The 27755-nt window shown below is 40.6% G+C and overlaps 1 protein-coding gene across 17 annotated transcripts in view; it reads right to left on the bottom strand.

The window, feature by feature from the left end:
• The window catches only part of ST3GAL6 (ST3 beta-galactoside alpha-2,3-sialyltransferase 6), a 41125-nt gene that overhangs the window by 884 nt on the left and 12486 nt on the right, over window positions 1-27755 (bottom strand). For 9 of the 17 annotated variants that reach the window (XM_090151289.1, XM_031613157.2, XM_031613161.2 and 6 more), the window contains 9 exons: window positions 22609-22708; window positions 21749-21817; window positions 20296-20373; window positions 16786-16889; window positions 15465-15528; window positions 7945-8040; window positions 6167-6353; window positions 4947-5084; window positions 1446-1598 (listed from right to left, as the gene is read on the bottom strand). In XM_090151289.1, the coding sequence (XP_090007415.1) occupies window positions 1446-1598; window positions 4947-5084; window positions 6167-6353; window positions 7945-8040; window positions 15465-15528; window positions 16786-16889; window positions 20296-20373; window positions 21749-21817; window positions 22609-22697 (978 nt within the window). In that variant the 5' untranslated portion in view covers window positions 22698-22708. The remainder of the gene's footprint in view (window positions 1-1445; window positions 1599-4946; window positions 5085-6166; window positions 6354-7944; window positions 8041-15464; window positions 15529-16785; window positions 16890-20295; window positions 20374-21748; window positions 21818-22608; window positions 22709-27755) is intronic. The other 8 variants (XM_031613158.2, XM_090151318.1, XM_090151345.1 and 5 more) reach the window with 4 other exon arrangements.

Genomic DNA, 27755 nt, shown 5'->3' with positions numbered 1-27755 from the left:
ATTGCTCCTTCCTCCTAATTTCCTGTGAAGGAAGATGCTAAGAGCTGGGGAAAAGACTTCCTAGTATTGGCTGTGGTACAGTCTTCCAAGAAAACAGAATGAGTGACCCTACAGCTCAAAACTAGGCTAGACTTTCTATTAGGATGCAAACCAAACTGATAAGGAAACGGTCTCATGGACATCCTTCCTTTACCAGCTCTCCCACCTCATCTCTGCATGCGTAGGCAACAACTGCTTAACCGCATTTGCAACATAAGCAACCAGAAAACAAGTCGTTCTCAAAGGTCAAACACAGTTCTCAAAGAGCGCTCATTTGCAGCTTCAACGTGTCCTGCCAGTCAGCTTTCCAACAAGCCAAAACTAACTCATTTTTAGTGTTCTATCCTGATCAGGATCCTGAATACATAAGAAATCACTGAGGTTAGTGGAGGACAGCACAAGGAAACCCAGAAGGCATCCACTGCAGACAGCAGAGAGTGCAAAGAACCTGGTACATCAGGTTAGCTTACTGGAAATTACCTGCAGAGGGGAACCTCAAAATAAAGGTGAGCTAAGTGTCAAAGAATAATCACTTTTGAGCACAGGGTACCTAGCACTCCTCAGAGAGATATGATGTCCTACGGACGTTGCCTCATCCTTCCTCTTTAGGAAAGGGAGGAGGAGATAAAAGAGGTCCCACATGGAACCAATGTACCACACTGGGTGTGCATGTGTAAGAGAAAACTGCTCACACTGAGGTAAAGGGCCGAGATGAAGATGCTTGGAGTACAGAGATGAAGGCAAGAGCAGAGACAAAAAACAGAGACATAGGTGTAGCAAAGCCCTTCTTTGCAGGAGCAAGAGGCTTTGCTGATGTCTGCTGATGTCTACTGATGTCCTGCTGCTTCCTCCTCTGGTGAGCTGTGGCTTCTCCCTCCTGGAAGTGCTTCCTTCTCCTATCCCTTCTTATGAGCTGCATTTCTGCTTTTCATTTCTGAAATTCATTTCTCTTCCTAACTGCAAGTTTTAGGTCTTTCACTCCTTCCTTTATCCTTCAATTTTTTTTATTAAAGAAATTTCATAACTGTGATCACTTTTGCAAGCAGCTGCCGAAGAAAAAGAATGGAAATGTGAACAGTGCCTACTCATGTTCTAATGGTGCTAGCAAATATGCCTCTATGAACAAGAGCCGTGCAGCCATCATTAAAGGAAAACAGAACACTCAAATGGACAAATTAACACAGACACACCACAGAATAAAATGTAGCTCAAGGGACACAAATATCATTATCCACATTTTTCAGAAGCAACTGCATAGAGATTTTAAGCAATAAAAACCCACGAGCAGCAGAGAAAATGGGAAGCCTTTCTAACCTGCAGTTCCTTTTATCTAACTGCATTGCCTTCCTCACTTGCCAGCTGCATTTCCATAAGCATGCCCCTCAGCATAAACAAATGCATGTTACCTGCATCATCTGAGACATTGTCTCGTTGCCATAGTAGTGCAAAGAACTGTTCCTGTCAGTGAAATCATATTTGAAGCCCGCCAGGTGAACTTCATGACAAATGTGAAATGCTAGTGTAATGGCAATTAGCCCCGTTGTTGGATGCTTGGGTTTCTAAAATGAAACACAAACAACATGCATACATAAACAACTGGCAGCTTCTCACGAATAGCAAAGAAAAGAAAAAAGGCATTTGATATCAGGGAAGCCAGCTCTTCTACAGACATTTGGTTTTGTATTTGGACTCCCTCCTGTCTCCTAAGAAGCTTGGTGCTGCCTGCAGCAATTCCATGGCAAGTATACTTGTCAGGTCAGCATCCCATTGGCTTCTCTGGTTTCTAATAAGGGCTGAGCACGCACTGTGGCCTTCCCTCAGTAGAGGAATCAGCAAAGTTTCTCCATCGTTCTGCTCAGAAACCAACTTTCATGAAATTGGCCTGACCTCAACACACTGCAGAACATGTCTCCTCCATTAACTTTGACTGAATAATCAGATGCGTTCATATGTTTCTAGATGTTGGAGATCCAGACAAACATGATACATCTCAAATCTTCACACTGCCAAACTAAAGAACATTAATGTTATTGCTGCATTAAGTTGGCTACATTTCAACTTTTTCAGAGCAGTGAAATTCCTGAGGAACAGCTTTAGAGCTTCCCACACTATTTCCATTAGAGTAAAGTAAACTGTAGATAAAACTGCTCGTGGTTCCCTACAGTTAGTAGCTCAGAAGTAAATGCAACATAAAACATCAAGAGCAGGTGATAAACAAGTGATTCAACTACTGAAAAATAAAAGTATCTAACTGAAAATGTACACTTCTTATAAGAGACCAGAGAACAGCTCATTGCAACTGCCTTATTCTGCGATAACATATATGATTGTTCTAGCAGAAGCTAAAATACTGAGGAATTAAATTAGGCAGGATTTGTACAATGAAGTGATCTCTTTCATTAGATCACAGCTGATGAATTTTAGAGGAAAAATTCCCCAGAAATGGACAAAATGTTCAAGCAGACATGTCTGGGTCATGTCTGTACATACAGGCTGTATAAGGACATAGTGGAATCACCATCCCTGGAGGTGTTCAAGAGCCGTGCAGATGTGGCACTGAGGGACATGGTTAGTGGGCATGGTGGGGATGGGCTGACGGTTGGACAAGATGATCTTAGAAGTCTTTTCCAACCTTAATGATACTGAATTACGTGAATTCAGAGACAAAATGAGCTGAAGACTTCCAGTAGTTGCAGTCAAACCCCAGCTGAGAAAAAAAAAAGAAATCACATCCTGTTTTCAACTTTTACTCAAGGCTCAGTTTATCTGCTTCTGAAAACAAAGCAAACAAGCCAGAAGTAGGAAATTCTGGGTGGAGAAAAAGTAGATGTATTCTGTGACAAAAAGTATTTATTTCTGTGGTATGATATAGAAACAAAACTCTTGGGAAAAAAAAAACTCATTACTAACATCAGTTCTGCAAGCCTAATTAAAATCACAATATTGGACTACCATATTTTATGTTATTTTGGGGGGTGCACTTATTATGACTTCTGGAGTACACCAAAAACAATGACATCAAATTAAAATACACACCACTGCCCAGGGGTCCTGCCAAACAGAACAACCTTCCAAGAGGGGCCAATAGCATAACATTGTAGTGCACCTGTCAGAACCCCAAAATTACTACAGGAATGTTACGTGTCAGGAATACTGTAGTTGGAAATCTCAGGAGTGTCACCAGCTGCAAAATAACTCTCTTCACCTCTGGCTACCATAAGCATACAGCTCAGAGGAATATACTAATGAAAATCAAAACTGCTTTTAAAATATACTGTCATGCTTTAAGCATGCTTTTTTGTCCAACCAAACCTCAGAGAAACCCTTGAACATGGCAAAGGAAGAAGCCTTGATCAAGCAAACTCATTTTCTGCAGATTCTATTAAGCAGAACTGCTGCCACTTAAGTGTTCCTAGCATGCCCTAGCAATATCCTGGCTTACAATGACATTTCACATCCGATTTTACAGTTGTTTTTCCTGGCTCAGTTAAAACCATCATAGTCACTAACAGAGAAGTGATTACTGGACTAGGCAGAAATGTACAAATAAGGAACATAATTTTGGCTTAATGGAAGAGGCAGCAACAGCAGGGAAAGTAACAACTGTCTATGGCATCTCCTCCAGGCAGAGGGGGCTGAAGCACAGGACAGCAAAGGCAGTACCACACAGACATACTACACAACACACCTCTGTGAAATGAGAGAATTGAGGATTTGAATTCAGCCACTGCTGCTGCCTGGGATGAGAGGCTCTGAAACCCCAAAGGATGGAGCAAGGGGGATGTGGAGGAGGTGGAAAGAGGAACTATATTCTACCATGGACATAGACTGCTCCAGCTTTGAGCAGGAGAGGAGCAGAAAGCATGCCCTTTGTTCAAAGCGACAGAGCAGGCTGCACCTTTGTGTTAGCTTTGGGACATCACACACATCTGCTTGGCTCAGTGACAGCACCAGTCCTACTTTTACTCACACTGATAGGGTAGCATTACATAAACTAACCGAATGGATTTCTGAAACCATGAAAGCCATGGATGTACTGTGGCCCTTGAGGATACCAATTGACCTCCAGCTTCTGCTCTGCCTTCTTCTTATCCTCAGCTGAAGAACTAAAATGCCAAGAAACCCTGGCAAGCATGTGGTAGATACTCCACAAACAAATTGTCAGAAGTTCCCACACGTGTCAGGTAACCCTGATGAAGCAGCTCTGTGTAATGACCATGACCCCAGGGAACGGTATTCATACAAGCATCTGCGTTACACAGTGCATGATCAGTCATGACTGCACAAATGATGTCTCCAACCTGAAGCCTTAACTTTCATCAAAAACATCATCTGGCTGAAGGATAAGAGTTTAAACATATTTTTCAATATCCAAATTCTTGATTTACCCATTACAATGTTTGGCATCAAATCACTAAGTACAAGACTGCTGTTAGATATACGCCATTAATGTGGGGCTGCTCCCTAATCCCTGCCCATCCTCAGCAGAATGAAACTGCAGCAGTGTTAGAATTACAGGCTCTCCTTGCCTTTTCATTGGTGGTGGTTCCATTCTGTTTTTATATAAGAAAAAAATCCTTAAATTTAGTAATTTAGAACTCCTTAATATTTCTAGAGTCTCTACAGATCCACCATGTTCCAATACCTGCCTGGTTTCCCCTATTTTGTAAAAGGAATTATCTGTCTACGATGTTGTCTCATTTAATACTAGTGACTGAATCCATAAGAGAGTTTTAGCATACAAGACCAGCTATTTTCTCAACTCAGTCTTTTCATCTCTGAGCATCACCTAAACCCAAGCTAACGTAATGTGATCCTGAAATGATATTCTAATGGTGTGCTATAATGAAGAAATAATTACTTCTTTGGATACATGCAACTAAAAGGCAAAAACAAAGAAAGCTTACCTCTTTTTTGGGAAATCTTGTTGGGAAATGAAGCCAATCATAAGCTGTTTTTCTGGTGATGCTGGGATCAAGAATCCTGATTTGATTAGATTTGTATATCATGTTCAGAGCTGGTTTCTTCCAAAAGCCTTTAGCACTCTGCAATGGACAAATAAATACACATTATTTACTGCTATTTTTAACAGCTGATTTTGTTTTTGTTGCAACTCTGATTCTAACCAAAGGAAAACCTAAAGGCAGGTGTTTGAGGAAGAAGAAAATAAATGTTGAACCTTCCAGAGCTCAAAGACATACACCAAATTGTGCTCTTGCAACAGGATCATTCCCTGCAGCAGTAGAGGCTGGGCTGGTTAGCTGGCTTTGCAGAAAGGTTCATGGTGGACAACAACACACGCAATCATCATGCCCTGGAGGTAATAAAGGCTCATTGTATACTTGGCTCCTTTAACAAGAGCATGGGGAGCAACAGAGAGAAACAATCATACTCAAGTACTGCATCTGCCTGTGGTCTCACAAACACCCTTCTGGGCTGCCCACAGTAACAGTATAAGAGAGCACTGATCAGGGGCAAGCTCAGTACAGGGGGCCAGAGTGCACGACACGCAATGCAAGAAGGGCATAAGATGGGTAGGTTTGTTCAGCTCATCTTCCAATAACTGGTAGAGGTTCACAAGAGGGAACAACAAAAAAAAAAAGACAGGACCAGACAGATCCTGAGTGCTCAGGAGAAATCCTTTCTGCGAGAGTAGTGCAGCACTGAAACAGAGATTGTAAAAATATCCTTGGAAATAATCAAACATTTTCTGGACAAAGCCCTAAAAAACAGGTATGGTTTTGAACTTGGTCCCATTTTATTTGAGCAGTGGTTTGGTCTAAAGACCTCGAAGAGAGATCCCTGATAACATTATTCTGCAATTTCACCAAGTGCACAGGATAAAATAACATAGGAAACGGCTGGAGCATTTGTGTTAGAATATGAAGCAGTGCTACAAGAGGAATTAAAAGAAATGTCCAAGAAGAAAACTGCTTTGGGCTGAAGAAGTGATTAAATGTGGGAGTGAGAAAGGATAGAGCATACGAGGGAAAGTGAAACTGAGCAGACTGACAGATGCAGTATGGTCCCCAGCCAGGAGGGCTAAGGTTAAAGGCAAACCAAGTACATCTCACAGGAGAGATGCGTGGCAAGCTGAGCGCAAAAACATGTAAGTAATTAAACTCACTATTTTCTGACCGCCTAATATCTCCCAAAGCCACTTTAAGTCACGTGGTTTGAAGACGATAATAACAACAGTAGTGTTGGGGTCGTAGTGGATTGGATCTGAGAAGATGGATTCCGGGTAGGAAAGGCGGAAAGTCGTCCTTCTCCCAACATCTTCTTCGTACCCTATAACAGGGCCATTATTCATCCTGGAAAGAACAGAGAGACAGAAATGGCGATGACTACTCCAGACATGCATCCTTTCTGTGCACTGGTTGGCACACACAGAAGTCCGCAAGGCAGGCAGCATGTCCAAGTGTGCAAGGGTTTAGTGCCCTGGCATTCGCTTATCACATTACATGGCAGATGAGCAGCTATCAGGCGCCTCCTGCACTCACCCGCTAACCCAGCAGGATCAAGAACATACAGGAACCCAGCCAAGGTGGTTTAGAGTACAACTGTACGATTGCTTATCGTATGTCACTCGAACAAAAGACCTTCTGATTTTGTCTCAAACACAGCAACTGAAGATAATCTAGAAGAATACCTGGCTTGGAGAATTACTGACCGCTCCATCCCTAACATTAAATGATTTGAGAGGCAATTCAAGAATGTTTTAATACTCTTCACTATCTGCGTGGCAACAGCGATTATGACTGTATACCTGATACTCATTCATCTTTGTTTATAGCTTCCCCCCCCCTTTAAAAAATACCTGCACAGCTGCCACTGCTTTGAAATACAGCAGATTAGTAAGCAGCAGGCAGGTGGGTAGAGTCTGTTTTGGTCTGAGGTGCCAAAGAGGCTGTGTTTAACTCTTTATCTTGTAGATTTTGCTCGGTGGCTGCACTGCATACTCTTTGGAGCACACAGGCACAGTTTCTCTACACCCTATTCCTGCCAATACAACTGACTGCTCACAACAGGAGGTGTGCTGTTTGGGAGCAAATGTTTACAAAACAAGGCATGTAGACATGGGAACACTTCAAAGTTTTAATCAGAACATGTTTTAAGTACAGAATATAAACACCACTTTTTTGTTCATTCACAGTAAACAAACAGGTAATGTAATTCCAAAGCAGTTTTGGTTTTAGAAATAACTGCTTTAAAGCGTGTAACACTGGCATAAATGGATTTCTTTTTTAAGAAGAGTAGATACATCTAAGGGGAGCCTTTGAATTGAAGAGTTAGATCCAAATACTTGAAAATAAGGTCAAAATAATTAATGGATCTTCCTTGTAAAACTGATGGCAAAGTAAGAAAAAATGAGACTGAGACAATAGCAGAGCAGAAACTGAAATGGCAGCTCAGAGGTTTTACTGAAAGAGGACACACCATCTGACAGGTCAGTTGCTGGCAGAAAGACTGTTTGATTAGTTACTATCTTGGTTTCAGCTAGAAATTAGCCCAACAGTCTGTTTTCAGATTGTTTGGCGTTTGAATTCCTCCCTTCTTGCCTGTTCCTCTGTAAGACTTTCTTTGTTTCCCTGAACCAGACGCCTCTTCTTCAGACCCAGCATCCTCTGGTATACTTCCAGTATGAGACAGTATGTTTGAGGAAAAGAAACAAGCATCGATATTATATTGAGGATGATGAGTGCCTTGAGGTGGTCCTCACAGCATTACTTTTAATCCACTCCAAGCAATGAATGTGCCAGCACAGGGGAAGACAAGCATGGTATAGAAGGTAAGAGGCAGGGCCGGACTCTAAAGCTACTGACTTACAATACTTTCTTTTTTTTTTTTTTTTTTTTTAAATATCTACATGTAGAAAAAAAATGAAAAATAAATACCATTTACCTTATTATCACATCATATGAGTCAATTTTCCCCCCTAATGTCTTATTTCGAAGTACTCCTCCGTTACCGACCACAACACACCGTCGACAGGCAACACTGTGAAACAAACAGAACATTGATAGGCACTACACCTCATGTTTCAATATTGTGACCAACAGATATTTGTCTCACGAGCACGTAGCTGATGTGCTTATCTATGCTGTATCTTGGACACTCCTTGTGTTCTACACAGGGGTCTCGGTCCTATTTCATACACTAAATATTTCAGAGTATTGCTGCATTATTTCAGGGGCTGCAAAAGTCAGGTAGAGGTTTCTCCTCTGTAAAACAGAATTTACATGCTGTTTTCTAATGGCTTACTGAACACACAGCCGGATTGCGATGCAGGTGCAATTCAGTAAACCACCCACCTCCCACAACACTTCAGATTTTTCTGAGATACAGCATGTCTGGAAAACTCACTCAAGTTGTGATGTTCCTGCAATACTTTACAACTCCAGAGACCACCAAAAGAAAGCTACAGTGGAAAGATATAGGTTCACAATTTAGCTTAACAAACCTCTGAACTGTAAGTGTAAAAAACTTTAGCCCAATGACACAGGATGGCTCTTCACATGTTGAATTTTTTCCATCCACTTATGAAGTGTCATCTAAACTTGCTTAAATGTGCTGAAGTGCATGTAATAGGAAGGTGCTTGAAAAAAGACAGTTTTTTATATCACTAAACTCGAATCAGACAGTATTCTAGGCATGCAAAACACTAAGCTAAAAATTAGACTTTATGATACATTCAGTCAAAGTCCATCCTTTTGAGTTCAACATATATGCTTTCCAGCTGTGAATATGTAAAAATTATGTAAACAGAGATGCTAACTAATGAAATTGAAGTCTAGCAGTAAATTTTTTCAAGGAGTTGTCCCGTATCTTCTAATGGTATCTTTTGCTCTCTATTGCATATTTCAATGCTAGCAGAAGGTACGCTTTGCTTGCAAAAGAAGAGTTGACAGGCTTGGTCTTGCTTCACTCAGGAAGCCTTTACAAGAATGTTTGCAGTTCTAAACATCAGATATCAATTGCTATGGTTGTTCAAACAAGAAAAAGGCTTTGTGCCATTTCTTACTGACAAGGATCATGATATGAAGCCATAAAGAATACTGTAACCTGCGTAAAATGCTCAGTATGGCACTTTATGCAGCCTCCTCAGACAGTCCAACTTACTTTTCTCAGTTGAGGAAAGTACTATTAAACAGCAACGAAAACAGTCCCAGATCAGACTGACCCACACTCAATGGACAGTGCAGTTCCCTACATTTCTTACAGAACTGTTAAAACAGTTAAGCTGCACTGCATACAAGCTAAGGAAAATAAACTGGATGCAAAACCAACCAATGCTGAAAACCTAAAGCTTATTAAAAATGTCAAAGGAAAATAAATGCCTACAGTTCAAAGCCACGCTTCAAAAGAAATGCTGAGGTGGCAGGCTCTCACTTGCTGCTTCTAGGACTACATCTGCAGAGGGAGTTGCCTCTATTTAATTAAATATATATACACACACACACACACACTACATGTATATTTTATATTTGATCAGGCTGTTAAATCTCTCTAAATCACTACACACACATCCAACAAAATCCAGCACTGCTAAATACAGCCCTGAGAGCGGAGCGATACCAGAAAAAGCTGGCATACCTTTCTCTAGTTTCCTAAACAGCTTAGGAGATGCCAAGTATTCACAAAAAAAAAAAAAAGATCTCCAGATAATGCCACAATTTCGCATGACTTGACACCTCTGAAACAAGAGGTGCAGAACCCGTTGTACCCTCTTGTCCTCAGTATGCCTATTCCCTCTACCACCACAAAGTCATTCCCTCTACTCCAGGAGCTTCACAGCTCATTCATTTTCAAAATATTTTTTTCAATCTACTTGAAGCTGCACTGCTCGTTCTTTCTTCTGTAGCTGAATTTTAAATTATTCCTTAGACTAAGTACCTTCCTAATTTTGGCCAAAGTAACAATTTAAGAAGCTTCTTTGCTATATCCATCCTATCTATAATATAGGCTTCCCAGATTTTGGATGACACCTATTGAAATAACGCCTTCCACTCTGGTGTAAAAGCAAGCAGCTCTTCAGTGTGTTCACTTTGCACTGTGCAGTTGTGACATAGCATGGCATTCAGAGCAAGGAGGTAAAATAAAATGGGACTTCAGAGCTGGGCAAGTGCTCTCGGGTCAAATCCAGTTGCCTCTTCTTACTGAGAGATGCAGACTACAACTTGTTAGGGGATTTTTAATAGCTGAAATACTACTCAGACAGAGAAACAGACTGAAATGTGGCATTTGATAAAGTTTTCAGATCTCAGCACACTCAGTAACATAAATACTGAAAAAAATGTTATCAGCTGCCTATATATAAATATATAAAACACCAATCACGCATCTAGCAGTGGTAACAACTTTCTGAAACTGATATCACAGTCAAAAAGCAGGTGAAATACTCATGGTGACTTGTACACATCATTGTGGAGTCAGAGATAAACCCAAATCAGAAAAATCTCAGTGCCCAGGAAGTTAAAGGCAGCTAACTCAAACAGAATGTTTAGCGAGAACACATATTTCTGAATTATCTTCTCCTTTTAGCTGCCTCCTCTAAGTACTTGAGTGTCTCTGGTTACGATGATAGGCCTACACACACAGTAACAGAATTCACTGATAAGCAGGCTTATTCTAGAGACTAGATACACTTGATGCACATGTGTAAATGTTAAGACCAATGAAAACAGAACATAATTGTATAGGAAACCTGTTATGAAATAGAGGTAAAAAAGTATGTAGCAAGCCTGGACTGTATTCAAATCAAAATACTTGACTTAATCTGACTTCTTGTTATTGCAGATTACAGAAGTACTGATTTTCAGCAAAGCGTTACTCCCAGATACATTACCCGTCTCGTTTCGTAAAGTTTTTTGTGTTTTCATTTTAAGAAAAAGAAAATAATGTTCATCTTTTCTCCACATTCACAAATCAATAAGAAGTAAACTTTGAAGTTCTTAGATGACATCTGGCTTGCTATACAAGAAGTAAGATGAACTCAAATATCTAGTGATCCAAATTACAAACACAAGCACAAATACTTAAGGAAAAGGATTAACATCTCAGGTATAGCAATGGCTTGGGTGACAAAGGGATTACATGTAGGTGTTGGATGTTTACATGGTGTACACATGGATCCTGATACAAATGGCACAGTAATTGATCCCTAACACCAAAGCGTAATGCCTAAAACAATCACTCAAGCCCCTCTATTCACACTGTGTACAAGAGCTTCTTAACTTAAAGGTCAGGCGTGAATTTGCGTATTTTGTTTACATGGTGAAGAAACATGTTCCTAGCCCCATAGAAGAAAACTACTGTTCAGCGGCAATGAAGCCTTCAAAGTGCAAATAAAGATTCCACCCTCAGCTTTCCTGTTTTTCTGGAAAGAAAAAAAAAACAGTGACAACAAGAAATATTTTGACCTCGGCTGCTTTTGCATACACCCCCAGTAGCCTATTGAGGAATGAAAATCATTTCCTTGGAGGTTGTTTGGTAAGAGGAGGATGCGGAGGTCACAGCTTGTTGACTCAGTATTGTGTAAGTGTATTTGCAAGAATTTACTGCTGATAAACTTGAAGGGCACTCACTGACTACTTGCGAAAAAATGGGTGGAGCACATGTTTGGAAGGTGTTCCGTGAATATACTCTTAGCATGGAAAACCCTTCTCTGGCAGGCTTTTCCACTGAAGACAATGACACTCTTACTTTCTGAACAGCTTTGCAAAGCTAGACCTTTAAAGCAAGATTTTGAACTAAGATTTAAACACTGCACTGTTCAGAAAAAAAATCCTTTTGTAGCAAACTGTGCTGTTTCACTGATGTGTGTACACGAGCTGTACTTGTGTGCAACATTTGATGTTCATATTAGCCCAATGTTTGCTAAAATACTTTACAGTAGGTTCCCCATCCCAAAAAAAGTTTACAGGAAAATCTGGTTGCTATTCTGTCAAGAATAGAGAATTAAATGACAGCAATACAGAACTACCTAATAATTCTATTGCTGGAGAACATGGTTATTCCCAAAGTTTTTCCTATTCAAAAGCCACTGTATATTGGATAAATGTATATTTCTTTTCCCCTACAATGATTCATATTACATCAGTGCTGTACACAAAAAATGATTAAGAACGAACACACTGAATGTCGTCATTGAACACTCAGTACATTTACACCACTGCAGTTTTGCTTCAGTACCAACTCGGGTATATTACTATTAATAAAAAGAATCACACTTCCCAGAAATTCTAAATATACCTCTGTTTCAAATGAAGAACCTACATTCAAAGTACCCCAGGGCAGATGACACAGTTTAAGAGATGTCATGCTGTACTACAAGGTTTGTTACTGCCCAAATTATTAGTGCTGAACTTATGATTTCAGTAGATTCCTAATACAACCTTTAGCACTTTCATTCAAGACTAGCCTCTCTCAGTCACCTCTGTGCATGTTTGCCCAATTATCCCTCTCATGTCAGAGCATAGGTGTTGGGTTAATGTTTTTGTAGGTTGTTTTTGCCCCATTCTTCTGAACTTGAAAGTAAATCCAAACATCCTAGAACTTGATACTTAACACAAAGGAAGAAAGGAGTACAGTAGGTGAAGAAAATGACCAATGAGTATTAAAAACATGGTAACTTCTGGGTTTGAACACCAATTACTTTTCACATAGCACCTAGGTTTAATTAAAATAGGATTTGAGGCAACAATCTTCAATTTGATCTTCTTGATTAAAAAAAAAAGCACAAACAAAACCAAGTACAGCCAATCTCAGCACTATTTGCAACCAACTCTATTAAGTATTCTGCATGTTATCCCAGTATAAGGCAGTTTCTCAGGTTTCTCAGTCAATCTCTCCCTCCCCTTCTCCCATAAATGAGAAGGGAGAACTGGCTACAACAGACATGGAGGAGGCTGAGATACTCAATGCATTCTTTGCTATCAGTCAGGCAGTCATGCTTCTCACATCCTTGAATCTTTGGGTGGTGGCTGGAGGGAACAGAGTCCCTCTCACTATAAGAGAAGAGCAAGTCTAAGACCACATCATGAGACCAAATGTGTACAAATCTACAGGGCTGAGGACACGCAATCCCAGGTCCTCAAGGAACTGACTAATGCAGTTGCCAGGCAACTCTCCATCATATTTTAACAGTCATGGCTGTCAGGTGAAGCCCTCGGTGACTGTAAAAATGGAAACATCACTCATTTTTAAGAAAGAGAAAAAAAAAAACTCAAGGAACTACAGGCTGGTGAGCTTCAAGTCTGTGCCTGGGAAAATCATGTAGCAGATCTTCCTTGAAGCTATGTTATGGCACGTGGGAGATGAGGTGATCCAAGATAGCCAACACAGTTTCACCAGAGGGAGACTGCATCTGCTCAGTCTGCTGACCTTCTATGATGGAGTGACAGCATCAGTGGATCAGAGAAGGAAAACTGATGTCATGAACCTAGACTTTGCAAGACCTTTGACATGGTCTCACACTACATCTTTATCCCTAAACTGGAGACGTACAGATTTGAAGGCTGGACTAGTTGATAGATAAAGAATTGGTTGGATGGTCTCAGTGAGAGGGTTGTGGTCTGCAACTCTATGTCCAGGTGGAAATCAGTGATGAGTAGTGTCCCCCAAGGGAACAGTACTCCTTAATATCTTTATTAGTGACACAGTGGGATGAAGCACACTCTCAGCAAGACCGTGGACAACAGCAAGCTGAGTGGTGTAGTTGATACAAGAGAAGTAAAGGATGCCATCCAAATGGACCTGGTCAAGGATGAAACGTGGGTCCATGTGAGTCTAATGAAATTAATAGAGGCCAAGTGCAAGATGTTGCACACGGGCTGGGGCAATCCTACCAGCTGCTATGTATATGGGTGAAGAAGAATGTATTGAGAACAGTCCTAAGAGAACGACTTGGGGTCCTGGTGGATGAAAAACTGGAATTGAGCCAGCAGCATGCACTTGCAACCCAGAAGCAAAGAGTATCTTGGGCTGCATCAAAAGAGAGGTGGCCAGCAGGAAGACAGATGTGATTGCCTCCTTCTGCTCTACCCTCTTAAGGCCCCGTATTGAGTACAGTGTCCAGGCCTGGAGTCCCCAGCACAAGAAAAACGTGGAGATGTTGGAACAGGTCAAGAAGAGGGCCAGAAAGATGATCAGAATGCTGGAGCACCTCTCTTACTAGGACAAGCTGAGGGAGCTGGGCTTGTTTAGCTTGGAGAAGGCTCCAGGGAGACCTCATTGTGGCATTTCAGTATCTAAAGGGAGCTTATAAGGATGGAGACTGACTTTTTACATGGTTTGATAGCGATAGGACAAAGGGGAACATTTTTAAACTAAAACAGGAGAAATTTATATTAGATGATAGTGGAAAATATTTCATTTAGGGAGTGGTATGGCACTGGAACTGCCCAGAGAAGTTGTGGATGCCCCATCCCTGAAGGTGTTCAAGGTCAAGTTGTATGGATTTCTGGTCAGCCTGATGTAATGGTTAGCAACTCTGTCCACAGCAGGGAGGGGCTGGAACTAAATGATCTTTAAGGTCCCTTCCAACCCAAGTCATTCTATGATCTGCTTGACTGCAAGTCTAAGAAATCATTTGCGTCACTTGGTAAATATATAATTTTAGTAGACTCTATCACCCTACCTCAAAAAAAAAAAAAATCAACAAGAGAAAACATACATATACACAAAAAAGACGACTTCCAAAAAAAAAAAAAAAAGAACCAAACAAAAAGAATCTTAGCAGAAGTGGCTTCTATCCAAGACTCAAACAAGACAATCTAACAAACGGAAAATGAGTTATCAAGGGCATGCTCCACTCTGTGCCAAATTCTGGTTACTGGAAAGATCTTTCCTGGCTGCATAAGTTTCCTTTGGGAATACAATGAAGTCATTTATGAGAAAAGGAAGCTGAACATACATATGAGTAACTGTTTGCACCAGGACAGCAGATGCAGTAACATGGGGATTTCAGTAAGATTTCTCGTTTAGAAACAGTCAATCTCCAGTCTTCTGAAAATATCTAAGTTACGCAAAGAAAGTATAAGTTATCTACTTACACCAGTAACGACTTCAAAAGAGATCATATACAATTTTTAAGAGTGTAAGTTTCACTTTTCTTGAGTATAGAAAGACTAGGAAAAACTCAAACTCGGTTCAGAAAACAAAATCCTAAAGCATTTAGGAAAAAAGATCCAGAATTTTAAGCTCCCTCACTGAAAATATTGTTTTCGAATGTTGGTACTATAACTGTTTAAAACTGAACTTCTTTAAACCTTGGAACCAGTTACGTACTGCTTGGACACTCTGGTTAGATTCACATCGTACCGAACTTAAACAAATTCAGGATAACATCACTGACACTTTTCAGATAAATACCAAATATTGAAAATGCAAGGAACAAAACCAGTAGAAAAAGAACATCTCACCTGCTGTCTTCGTTGGACAGTCCACAATTTTGCAGTTTTGAAAGGGCTAACCGAAAAAATTGTTCTAAAAAGCAAATATAGAGAAGATTTTAAGATATTCAGTGCTTTGCAGTAAAAAAGTAAGTATGTCAACATGACTACAGCCTTTTCAGACACAATAGTTTTTATGCACTATTCAAAAGAACTCAAAACCTCTTCAAAAATTCAAGTTTGTCAGAGCTGCTCTCTTGTAAGCTTTTCCTGACTCTACACTCCGGTGCTGGAAAACAGGATTTGCATCCAAAGTAATTCTAGTTACGAGTAAGCAAGCATTGGAAGAGATTTCATGACCTTTTTTTTATTCCTCCCACCTTCAGCTGAAGCAGATGCAGCCTTGGCCACTCAGCTAGGGACAGGAACTGTAATACACATTTTGGGAGAAGATATCAAACCAGTCTGTACTCATTAAGAAATACAGGCAGAAGCATCTGTCCAGCCCAACCCTGTAGGGACATGCCTGTGGACACTCACGTGCTTCCAACTGATAGAGTTTGAACAACTCTCAATCTCAAATGTATTTTTCCTCATCACAATTCCAGAGGAGCAGGAAAATGCACTATCCTTGTTATACTGATGGAGGGCAAAGAAATAGGCTTAAGCCCAAATTTGCACGGGTACCAGGACAGTGCACTGATCAACGTTAAACTCTGAGGCTACTTGAGATTTACAGCCCTTTCCAAAAGAATACCTAGAGCCTGGGTTCTCCAACCCCATCTATTCTATCTCAACCAACACAGACATGAGTAAGCAAATGCTGCATGGGTGCAGCAGCCATACAATGGTGGAACTACCCTCTGCAGTCCCAGTGACACCCCTCAGTGGGAAAAGCCAGCCCTGTAAAAGGGAAACATTGCTGATAGCTGCCTCAAGTGGGAGAGCATTTACCTCAGTAGGACTCTGGACCCTGATCAGCTTTGGTGTTCTGATTGAACCTTCACTCTCACTCAGCTGAAGTTTTCCCTAACAAAGTATTAGCTAATTATCTTCAGCATTTCAGCCCATCTACCAAGGAAGGGAAGTTGAATCAACTCCATCCACCCTCACTCCCTCCTTTTTGAAGCTTCTCTCACAGGAGGGAGAACTCTTCCCTGCAGCACTTCATTCATTAAGAGACAGAAGGTCAGAGAAATGAAGCAAAACCATTAGGTGACATAGGTGTCCCAAAAGCACTAACATCAGTGAGAAGGAAACATCAAGCCCAGAGACTGAGATGGCCTTACATGACATGTAGGTGTTTCCATTTAAAAAAAAAAAAAACAACAGCTACACAAGGAACACAAACCTGCTCTCTTTATTCCATAAGGGAGCTCGAACTTATCACTTCCATGGAACTCTGCCACTCTGATAAAATCATTGGCACACAGGAATGGGTATATTTTGTCAACACTAGTGAAGAGAAAAAAAAAAAATACAGGAAGTTTCAAAATGCCACATGCTGTATTTGAATAAGCTAATAATTCCTGTATTTGCTTTTAAAAATACTTTCTTCCCCTACTTGAAACAAATAAGTATCATCAAGTTTAAAAAAAAAAACCTCATGATCACAGGGAAAGAATACAGATGACAGAAAAGGGGAAGATTTTATGATGAAAAATTCTGTAGGGAGTGAGATAAAAGGCCCTCTCTGCTAGTATAAGTTATGTAAATTCATTAAAATTCTGTGCAGTGAAAGAGCCCACACCATGAGACAGGATATTTGATAGAAACTGTAACCCAGTAAAACAATGAATTACTTCTGGTGTAAAAAGTAAATAATCACATTGAGCAAAAAAAGCAATAGAGACTACAAGAAAAACATGAAAATTATATAATATACAACAGTTACATAAGAAAGGACAGGACTTGAGGAGGTCACTCCAAAAGTAATGCCTCCTGATAATTTCCATGGAAACTACAACAGATACAAGGAGCACAATAATGCTATTTGGTAGAAACATTTCTCAGCTACAGAACAATATTTTTCAAGTCATCACCATTAGTTATCCATTTTCACCAGTGATGAACACAAGCCTGCATGCTGTACTTGTCAAAATCTCCACTTTTGGAGGTGACTATTGTTGCCATCACCAGTGCTGAAACGCACCACCCACTGCCTTGCTGTGCTCAGTGGCAATCCATTGTTTGGTCTCCAGACACGTTCATCAAGTGTCAGTGAAGGTCAATGGGAGACATTTTTCCCATATAGAGGGATTCAATTCCACACCTTTGCTTCATCTGCACTCCCATGTCAGATGCCATTCTGTCAGACTGCCCCTCTGCTGCCATCTGTCACACGTCAACAACATGCAAGGGAATACTGGTGGGAAGGCTCAGCCTCTACTGCCATCCCATCAACATCTGCCTCTAACAGCATGGGCCAACATAATAACAAAATAGGAGGCATTACCTTTAGAGCAGTTCCCATATTTTAACTTGAAAATATTATCTCAAATAAGCTGGTTTCTTCAGGAGAAGTGCACCCATTTCAAATAAAGGTCACTTCATGGCTGCACTGACATAGTTAAGTAGTTGGGGGCAATAGGAGCAGATCCACCCAGCAAAAAGGTATGAAGTTTCCATTTTGGTTTAGATTAACATTAGGAGAGTCCCACCTACATAAGGTACGTTCCTGCAGCACACCCTGAGACACAGAACTGTCTGAAAGGAGACCATTCCATGTGTGCCACAATTGCACTGCAATGGGAAGCACAGTGCATGGGAATCACAAGATTTCCCTCAAAAAACACATTCCTCCTCCAAACTGGAACGGGAAGGCAAGATACATGCAAGATCAAGAAAAGGTCACTTCTTCAAAAGGCAATAGCTACAGCTAAGGGTTATTTTACAGCAGGGAAGGGACTCTATTATTCTATCTGCCAAATGCTGAGACAAATGAATGAATCAATCCAAATCCTGCTGCATGCTACCATGCCCTCAGATTCACCTCATAGTTAAGTCAACTTCAGCTCATCAAACTAGCTGACTTTTCAATGATCCTGCATACTAGGTCTTAAAAAATGTATTAAAATGTAAACACAAGTATGCAGCTACAGGGAGAAAAATGGAGTGCTGCCACAACCAGCACATGACTTGCTACTCCATTAAGAATATTAACAGCTGTATGCACACACACACACCTTCCTCTAACAGTCTCATAAATCAAGTGCTTCATTCTTTAAGTTCCACATATTCACAAGGTATGCAAGAATAAAAACAACAAGAACTATACATACCAAAAACTGGGCTATAGGTTAACCAAGCAGATCAGCTAACTTTGAGATATTATGCACTACACGTCCATACTAAATTAGTAACTTGCTGTTCAAAAGCAGCCGGTAAGCTTAGCCATAATAAATAATTTACCTACTGCAAAAGGATTCTTAATTCTAGCTCTTCTAGCGCTGGTTCCTTTCCAATAATTTGGCCAGGTTAGACATCCCTGGAACATCCTCAGGCTATTACAAAGTGCACAGACCAGATCTTCAGCTCACAGAAGCTATTCCTGTAAAGGAGCTATGGAAATATCCAAGATACTCAGTTCTCCCTCTGAACGTCCCTCCAGAAGTGAAGCATGCATTTCCAAGTCCCTTCCTGCCTCTTTGATCAGGAGCTGATCTACCCTGTTGTGCCTGTCACCAGGACAGCCTGGGAACGCAGTAGGCAAGGAACCTCAGACAGTCTCTGAGCCAAGCAGCTAACCAAGACCCCCAGACTAAGGGATAACAAGCTTTGAGAAGAAGAAAGCTCAAGGTCTTTGAATGTTCTTTGATTCAGTGCTATTATTATTTTAAAGTCCTGTTTTCTTGTACACAAAAAAGACCTTAAAAAAAAAAAAAAGTAATAGTGGCATATTTTAAGAGTCCTTTGGCCAGGACTTGATCTAAACATCTTCCCAAGCTTTTCTCGGGCCACGCTCAATGCTTGCTCAGATAAAACACAAAGTCAAAGCCTACAATATGCCTTGTCTGCTTCTGCAGCACTTCTTTGATCTTTAAGACACATTTCTAATAACAAAAACTACCAGTATTCCCTCACAGACATCTTGGATGCACTTCTGTGATCAGACATCTCCTATGTTTTGGGTAGAAGCTCTCCTTTTCAGTTGAATGCTTCTTACTCAAGGGAAGTTTCTTCTGTTATCTTAAGGCAGAGGACAGCTACATGCAATTCAACAGCACCCATCAGAGGTACAAAGCTGTGAACTACTCCAAGCTTCATGAAAACTGAATTCCACTAAAATTAAAAATCCACTAAAAGTTAGGGGGGAAAAAATCCTATTTCATTAAAGACTGAATGAATTTTTTGCACATTTCATAATCTTATCTTTGGGGGGAAAAAAAAAATAAAAGGAAGAGACTTTCAACACTTCTTTAGCAATCAGGAGTCAGAAAAGTGCTTAGAAAAGAAACCTTAATTTTAATTCAAGGCTCTGATCAGCAAAATAACTGAGTCTTAGTCTTGGATGCAAAGGTTTCTTCTACGAGAAAAGCATGAACAGGGAAGAAAAAAAATAAGGGCTTGTTCTTTTGATCAAGGAAGTAGTTTCACTGTTACTAGCTGCAATACATGAAATTGTATTTATTTATTCAATATATACAAGAGCAAATTGAGTTATTTGTGCTGTATCACCCTGATGTTGAACTGTGACAACCTAAACAATGTGTTGCCACAGCCCGAAAAAAAAAGAACACAAACTCAGAAGATGTACTTACAAAAATCAAAATGTGAAACAGTCCAGAACACATAAATTACAAATATTTCTACCTAAGTCAGTACCACCTTTCCATCTCTCCACTCCTCACAGAGTACTCACTCCAGTAAAGATTCAAATGCTGGTTTCAGAAGACAAGTGTCCAGTGCGTTCCTTCTCTCCACAGCCGTAGGTGGCAGCCTAGAAGAGAAGAATTTCAAAGACATAACAAAAAGAGTAATAGGTAGTGACAACAAGGTAGGGAAACTTGGACGACCAAAATTAGCAAGCTCATTACCCAGTTAACACTGTGCAAATGGGAAAACTTGGCCTTTGCTGGTATCACAAAGGTGGGTCCTCCTGATTGTGATACGATTATTGTCACTAGTAAGGCTTTTATTGCACAGTGCTGCCCCAAGGGCCCACAGCCTCCCTTGCTAGGCAGTACCTAAATAGCCATAAGCAGAGGTTGTCAGGATCTCAGACCTACCTGGAAAGAAGAAGCACACCTGGGCTGAATCACCCTTGCAGCCTACAAGATAGCTGCAGCAACACTCCTCAGAGAGGAGAGGGGAACCACGTAGGGTGCTTCAAGGAAAATTAAATTACATGAATATAAGTCATTCCCTCATAACGAGCCTAGAAAGCCAAGACTTATATTTCTAGACACACTCCCAGCTCAGCGCTTTAGCTTCTTCAAGAAGAACATGAAGCTCAGAAGGGAGGGTAAAGTTCAGCGAGAGCAAAGCCTGCGTCTGGGTTGCATTAGGAACAGAAAGATGAAAACACCACATTAGAGCCACAAGTCATACAGACCATTAAGGTTAATTGCTTTCAGTAACCTCAAGTTGTCACGTGAATACTGACACCGAGAAAGCATCCTGTGAAATGGATCAGCTGGTCAGCTCACTGCTTTCCAGCACCAACCTCACAGACAGCATTTTGCAAGATAACTTCAGAGGTAACGGAGACCTTCTTTCAAGTTTTAGCGCAGGCTCTCATTAGCCTCATGAACTTAATTGCAGGAATTTACCAGCACAGGATTTGCTTATATAAGCACTTGCATATCACACAAATGAACTACACCTCTGATTTCCTAAAATTAAACACATGCATTGCTCTCACTGCTGTAATTTTAACTCACATTTAACTCTGTGTTGCGCAAGTTTGGAAGCTGTAAACAAGCATCCTTTCAACAATTCTCTGCTTTCTACACATAGCCACAGTTAAGTGGCCATAAATATTAAACAAACATGGGAAATATGAGCAAATTCCTTTGAGCAATCTGATCTAGCTGTAGAAGTCCCTGCTCATTGCAGAGGAGTTGGACTAGACGACCTTTAAGGTGCCTTCCTACTCAAAACGATTTTGGGATCCTTTCTGCCAGTCATGCTACAATTATGTTCATAATACTCCCTGGACACAGTTATACAAAGATCAACTGAACTGAGGCTATGGATTTTAGACTCACTCCCTCCCACTTGCCCAAAAAACAGAAGGAAAAAAAAAAAAAAAAACAACCAACACAAAAACAAAACAAGACCAGACACAAAAAACACTCAGCTGCTGAACTTACTGGGTAACTCCACTAGCCTCATTGGAAGAAGGACCCCTCACAGAAGAAGTTTGTCCATAAAAGCTACTCCTGCAAAATGGGAAATGGTGTAACACTGAGGTTTGCTATATACAGAAACCACAACAGAGAGCCATTCATATCAACTGTATGCTCTAAGTGAGATAAACACAAGTAAGCTTTTAACAGTAGTGTTCAGCTATCACGATAGTCTTCATAACACAAACACAGCCCTGGTCACACCAGTGCAAACTCCAATGGAAACTCAACTTCTGCAGTAAGTTTAGGTCCCAGGCCACCTGTCCTGTGTGTCCTGGAGACAGCAAGGGCTCACCTTCCAGAATTTTGCCTACGGGACTTGGTAAGCTTCAGTTTTGCAAGAAGGTGCTCATTCCATATGCAGATATTCATTCTCGTGTGTGGGGCAGGTCACTCCCATGTCATTTATCTATGGTAGCAAGCTAATGCTAAACATGCCAGGCAGGAGTGGACACAGCGCAGACACATGGCGCACAGATAAGACCTATTTTCACGGAACTCAAAGTGGCTTCCTATCTCTGAGGACTTTAACTCTCCATAAATCTAACTAAATGTTGTCTGCTAGGATTAAAAATGACATGAGAGGAAGGGTGACAGGACAGAGCAATCACATTCATTCCCTCACTGTTCCCACAAAAAAGCAAAACCAAAAACAAAGAACACGTAACAGAAAAAAAAAAAACAGAAGCACACATACGCCCACACTAATCATACTTTCTATCTATTACTCATAGACAACTGTTCAGCAACACTTTACCAACAGCCACATATCTCAGAAAGCCACGAGGGTATCTGTACTATAAGTGAACAAAGTGTCACCGTACCAGTAGAAGTTATTTCTCCACAGATTTCCAAGCAATATAAGATACATAACAACAGCAGCCAGGATGAAAAACAGAAGAATTCGTTTCATGACTGGCAGACCTGAAATAAGAAAGAAAACAAGAAATTTAAATCCAAGTTACAATATCAAAATGAACTTTCATGCAACATCTTGCAACCTATGGAAGGAAACCACTATTATTACAGCCATTCTCCATCATCACAAATTTGACAGGGGACCACTGCAATTTGATTTCTCAAACTGAGTCCCAGTGACAGGAGTTGAATGCTGCTCTGCATCTAACACACAAACTTACTCTGCACGGTAACACAAATACTGAGAAAGGCTCACTTTAGGTTCACTCTGAAGACTGTGCAGAAAGACAGGTTCTTCCAGAGGTGTGTCAGAGCCGGAGCTTCACTTTGCCCACTGGCATCCCAAAGAAATCAGCCTCACAGGACAGAAGATAGCCTTCGTAGGTACCTGTTCTTTTCCTTCTTACCCCTCCCACTGTCTTTTGCATAATTACACAGTCAAACCAGCATGCACACTCTGCAGGATGCAGATAGGCTGATACTGATGAATCTGACACAAATTGCTGCTGGCTTCTAAAGGACTACTGAATATCCTTAAAGTCTGGTTTGGGTCATTTAAAGCTGCACAGAAGCTGCCTGCTCACACCCTCATGCCCTGCTCATTCTCCAGCTCCTGACACAGGCCAGGCTTCACTGCTTAATAAAAGAAGAATGCTACATTTATGCATAGTACAGGGAGGGAGAGAAGTTAGGGCCCAATCAGTGGAAAGCACTCAGGAACTGGTAAGTTTGGGAGAAACAGCAGGGAAAATGTTTGCTTTTCAAGTCAAGTTTTCACCTCATTGCACAGATTCATAAAACCAGAAGATATAGTAGAAATACCAGAAGCTTGTGCTCCTACAGACACGCAGGGGAAAAGTTCTGCATTGCTCACATCTTAGACTGAGCTGCCCTTTCAGGAGCTATGAATGAATCGTTGTTGCTTAACCCTCTTGAAAGTCCAAAATAGACATTCTGACCACAAATTGCTGTGGAAATTTACTTGAGAGCTATATTCTTCTATTCTTTTGACCACTCCCCCCATCACAGTAAGGGAAAGCAGGTTCAGCACACACAATGCATAAACACCTACTTGCACATTTATGTATTTTAAAGCAAAAGTAACAAATAGCTCTCCAACAGAAGCGAGCCATATCCAAACAACCACACTGCTGTGCTTTCCAAAACAAACCCTTTGGCTTTCTGATGTGGATTTCAGGGGCAATTTTTTTTTTTTTTTAATTCCCTATTCCTTCATGGAATATTTAGAGCTGCTGTTATTTTAAGCTTGCACTTAAGAGCATGAAGACAACAAAAGCTGAGGTATGAACAATCTAAGCGATCTATAGCAATATGTTTCAAAGTTAAGAAGCAAATTACTGCCACTCACAGATTCCACCCTGAAGAAATACCCATCAGTGAGCCATTTGTCACAGGGAGTACAGAAAACCAATAACTTCCTTATTATTTCTTTTTATTTCTACATTCTTTGCAGAGATTGAATTGTAGGCTCAGGGACAAGGTTTTATGACAGCATCCACCAGTAACAAAGTCATTCAATGAGCAAGCTATTATCTATCGATCTCAAGTCTTCTCCTCAAGGCTGTCCTGCTCTCTTCTAGATGGAATACCATAGGAGGCAGCTATTACATTTCAACCTTTAGTCAAGTCTTATTAACTGCACCAAGTGACTCATTTACTTGGAAAATATACTGTTCTGTTGTTTGTTTTTTTTTTCATAAAATTGTTGGTATTCTTGCATCCTCCTACTCTACAAATAATTGCTAAAATATACCACTAAGGTGGAAATCAACAGTTTACATTTTACCCCCTAATTCAAATCAGTTCAACTGATTGTATCACTGATTTCACCAACTGCAGTGTAAATTGATAAGGCTCCATTAACAGAGAACCTTGCTGACAGGTCAGACCAAGTTGCATGTAACAGAGACAAGGCAAAGCAACCCAGTAAAGGAGCACTTAGCATCAAAAATATTGTTCATAACAGTATTGTTCATAGAAAGGAAAAAAAAATAATAATTCTCCTGTAAAGTATTTACAAAGATACTGACAGAGCCTGCAAAGCATTAGTGAAAATAAGTCGTTGGCGTTCTTCAAACAAGATCATAAGGAATCTGTAACAACTTTCAGCATCTTATGTAGGACATTCATTCTAGCACATGCACACAACTGTAGCATCATTCAGGGTGTTTCTAACTCAGCTCTTAGTAACATAAAATGCTCTTTAATTATGTAAGTGCCTCCTCACCATCCCATCCCCCAGTGCCTGGCTTCACTCAGGGCTTTGAGGAGACAGCTCTGTAAGCAAGGAAACCCTTTTTTAAGTGAAGACTTTCTTAACCTGGTTTAGTAAATAGAAATGCTGCCTTATTTGCTAAAGAAATTATAAGTTTATTTTTAAATGGTGACAGTGTTTTCCCTTCCCCTTTTTAAAATAGATGACTGTTTGAGAAAGTTAGCCAAGGGAAAACAAATTTCTGTGATGCAAATATTGCACTAGAAAATTCCCATAATGAGAGATGCGAGAAAATATGGAACTGAAAGATACGCTTTGGTTGTAAAATGCAGTCTTGCTCAGCTTACTCATTACAAGACTAGGCATCTAGATTTAAGTTCATCTATCTAATTGACAGAGCTCATGGTGCCTTTAGGTCAAGGTTGACCAAGGTTAAGTAAAGCAAGAAGGGCAAGTCTGGAACTCTACTATTCAATTCTCTCTTTCTAAAAAGCCTCCAATAGCACACAATGAAAGACGTGTAGAAGCCAGCATATCAGCAAGCACCTGACGTGCACAATGCCACTCTTCTGAAAGCAAGCAAGCAAAGGGATGCATAAGTGCTTTTTAAAAAAGAATAACAATCACTTTTTAACAGGAATCTAAACTAACTTCTGCCGCTCAACTTCCCACCCTAGCCAAGGCACAACAGCACTGACAGAATTAGGCATGACCAACAGCTACAGAATTAAGAGATCTCCAGGGTCAGCCCACACCTCCTTGAGACAGGAGGGTGCTCTTCCAGATCCCCACCAAACCACCATGGGGTGCACTGGATATATAATACATCAGCTCCATAAGAAGGCACCTTTCTCTACCCCTTGGTGGAGGCAGGGAACCAGCATCCTTGCCAGAAGTGCATCCTTATTTACACTACTATTTAATCTGCTACTTCAGTAAGGGCTGTGTTTGATAGGAGCCCGTATTTCATACCCTATTTCATAGTATAGTTACACATGCAGTTGATGAAGTTGTACTGTAGGGTAAGAACAATCATGCAGGCAGCTACAGAATCATAGAATTGTAGAATGGCCTTAGTTGAAAAGGACCACAATGACCATCTAGTTTCAACCCCCCTGCTATGTGCAGGGTCGCCAACCAGCAGACCAGGCTGCCCAGAGCCACATCCAGCCTGGCCTTGAATGCCTCCAGGGATGGGGCATCCACAGCCTCCTTGGGCAACCTGTTCCAGTGCATCACCACCTTCTGCGTGAAAAACTTCCTCCTAATCTCTAACCTAAACCTCCCCTGCCTCAGTTTAAGGCCATTCCCCCCATTTGCTATCACTATCCACCCTTGCAAACAGAGGGTGGTTTGTTTTTGTTTTTTACAGCCGATTGATCAGACAACCACAGGATCACATTATGATCGCCTTCCTTCAGAACTCCTATAAAGCCTTCTTTTTGTTTTCTTGCTTAATACTAACCTGGTAGCAATATAATGCTGGAAGCTTTGCCATCCATCCTTGTTATTTTACTAAGGACCCTAGAGGATTAGTAAAGTAAACCATTAATAAATATTTAACTAAAAAATGGTTGCTACTAAATTAAGTACTATTCATCTTGAAACAGTCTTTGCTCCGTACCCAGTCTTGTGATAGTTTAACTTCTTGCTGCTGCAATTAACTGACAGCATAAAAAAATCTCAGCTCACTCAGGCCTCACATTCCTACCCTTGTAGCTGTGGGGGAGGAAGGGCAGCCCAAGCTTCAAAACGTGCATCAAGTGGACCTTGTAATTTAAAGGGACAGTGGGGGGAAAAAGAAAAAGAAAGAAGTACTTGTGATCGCCAGCCCTGCAGTACTGTTTCCTTTTGGTCAGCACTTACAGGTGATGAAACAGCCCCATAGCAGAATGACAAACAAGACATCGCTCTCACATGATCATTTTTCTCAAGTTAAGTTGCCAAAATGTGGGTATATTATAACACATCTATATATTTTTACTGCTACATATATAACCATTCACCATTAACTCTTCCTGCCCTTGCCCTTAGCACATGCAGCATAGTTCATTATTTCCCTTATTTTCCAGAAAATACTGTAACAGACAATAAAATAGCACTGCTAGTCTTAAAGGTACTGAAGTGACTGAATAAGTCCAGTGTCTTCCCTTACACACTTTCAAAAAGAAGTTTCTCAATTCCCAGTGCTCCCTTTCAATGTTAGATTATTACAAAACAGAATTCCTCAGAAATATTACTTTAAATTAGAAAAGCAGATTGGATTATCCTAGCAAAGTGACTCTGAATTAAAAATACATTTTTAAGCCTGTAGCAATAATGTGGTTTTGGAGTGCTGAGTTTACCACTACTTTAACTGGAAAAGACTTCTGTCTAGCCTGCCCCTCCTAACACAAAGATAAAGCTGTTATTCTTCCTCTTGAAGATCTACAAAATCACAACACCAAAAGGTTTTTCTCTAACAAACCGGCACTGGGGATTTCCAACATCACATCATATGTAGCAATTGAAGATTCCACCTGTTCCAGAAGATTAGGCATTTTCAGACTCCTCCTGCCCTAATCTCTCTGACTGATGGTCTAAGCAGTAGAAACAGCACAGAAAAGACTTTTCTGGCTGTGAATTCTGACTGTGAAACCTACAGCCTTCTTCCGCACTACAACAGCACACAGAACTCGCCATTTACTTCCATAGCATCCAAATTACTTTGGGAAGAGATGGTCATCTCCCAGAGAAAGAATGGGTTTGGAGCTTCCCGTAAAGCTTTCTATTTTCCAACAACAGCGGAAGATCTGTAAAGAAGTAGCAAGATGGTCT

The sequence above is a fragment of the Phasianus colchicus genome, chromosome 1 (genome assembly GCF_987193195.1).
Source record: "Phasianus colchicus chromosome 1, bPhaCol1.hap1.1, whole genome shotgun sequence".
Taxonomy (NCBI): Eukaryota; Metazoa; Chordata; class Aves; order Galliformes; family Phasianidae; genus Phasianus; species Phasianus colchicus.
Note: the sequence above shows the minus strand (reverse complement) of the source record. Positions and strands in the feature narration are given on the sequence as shown.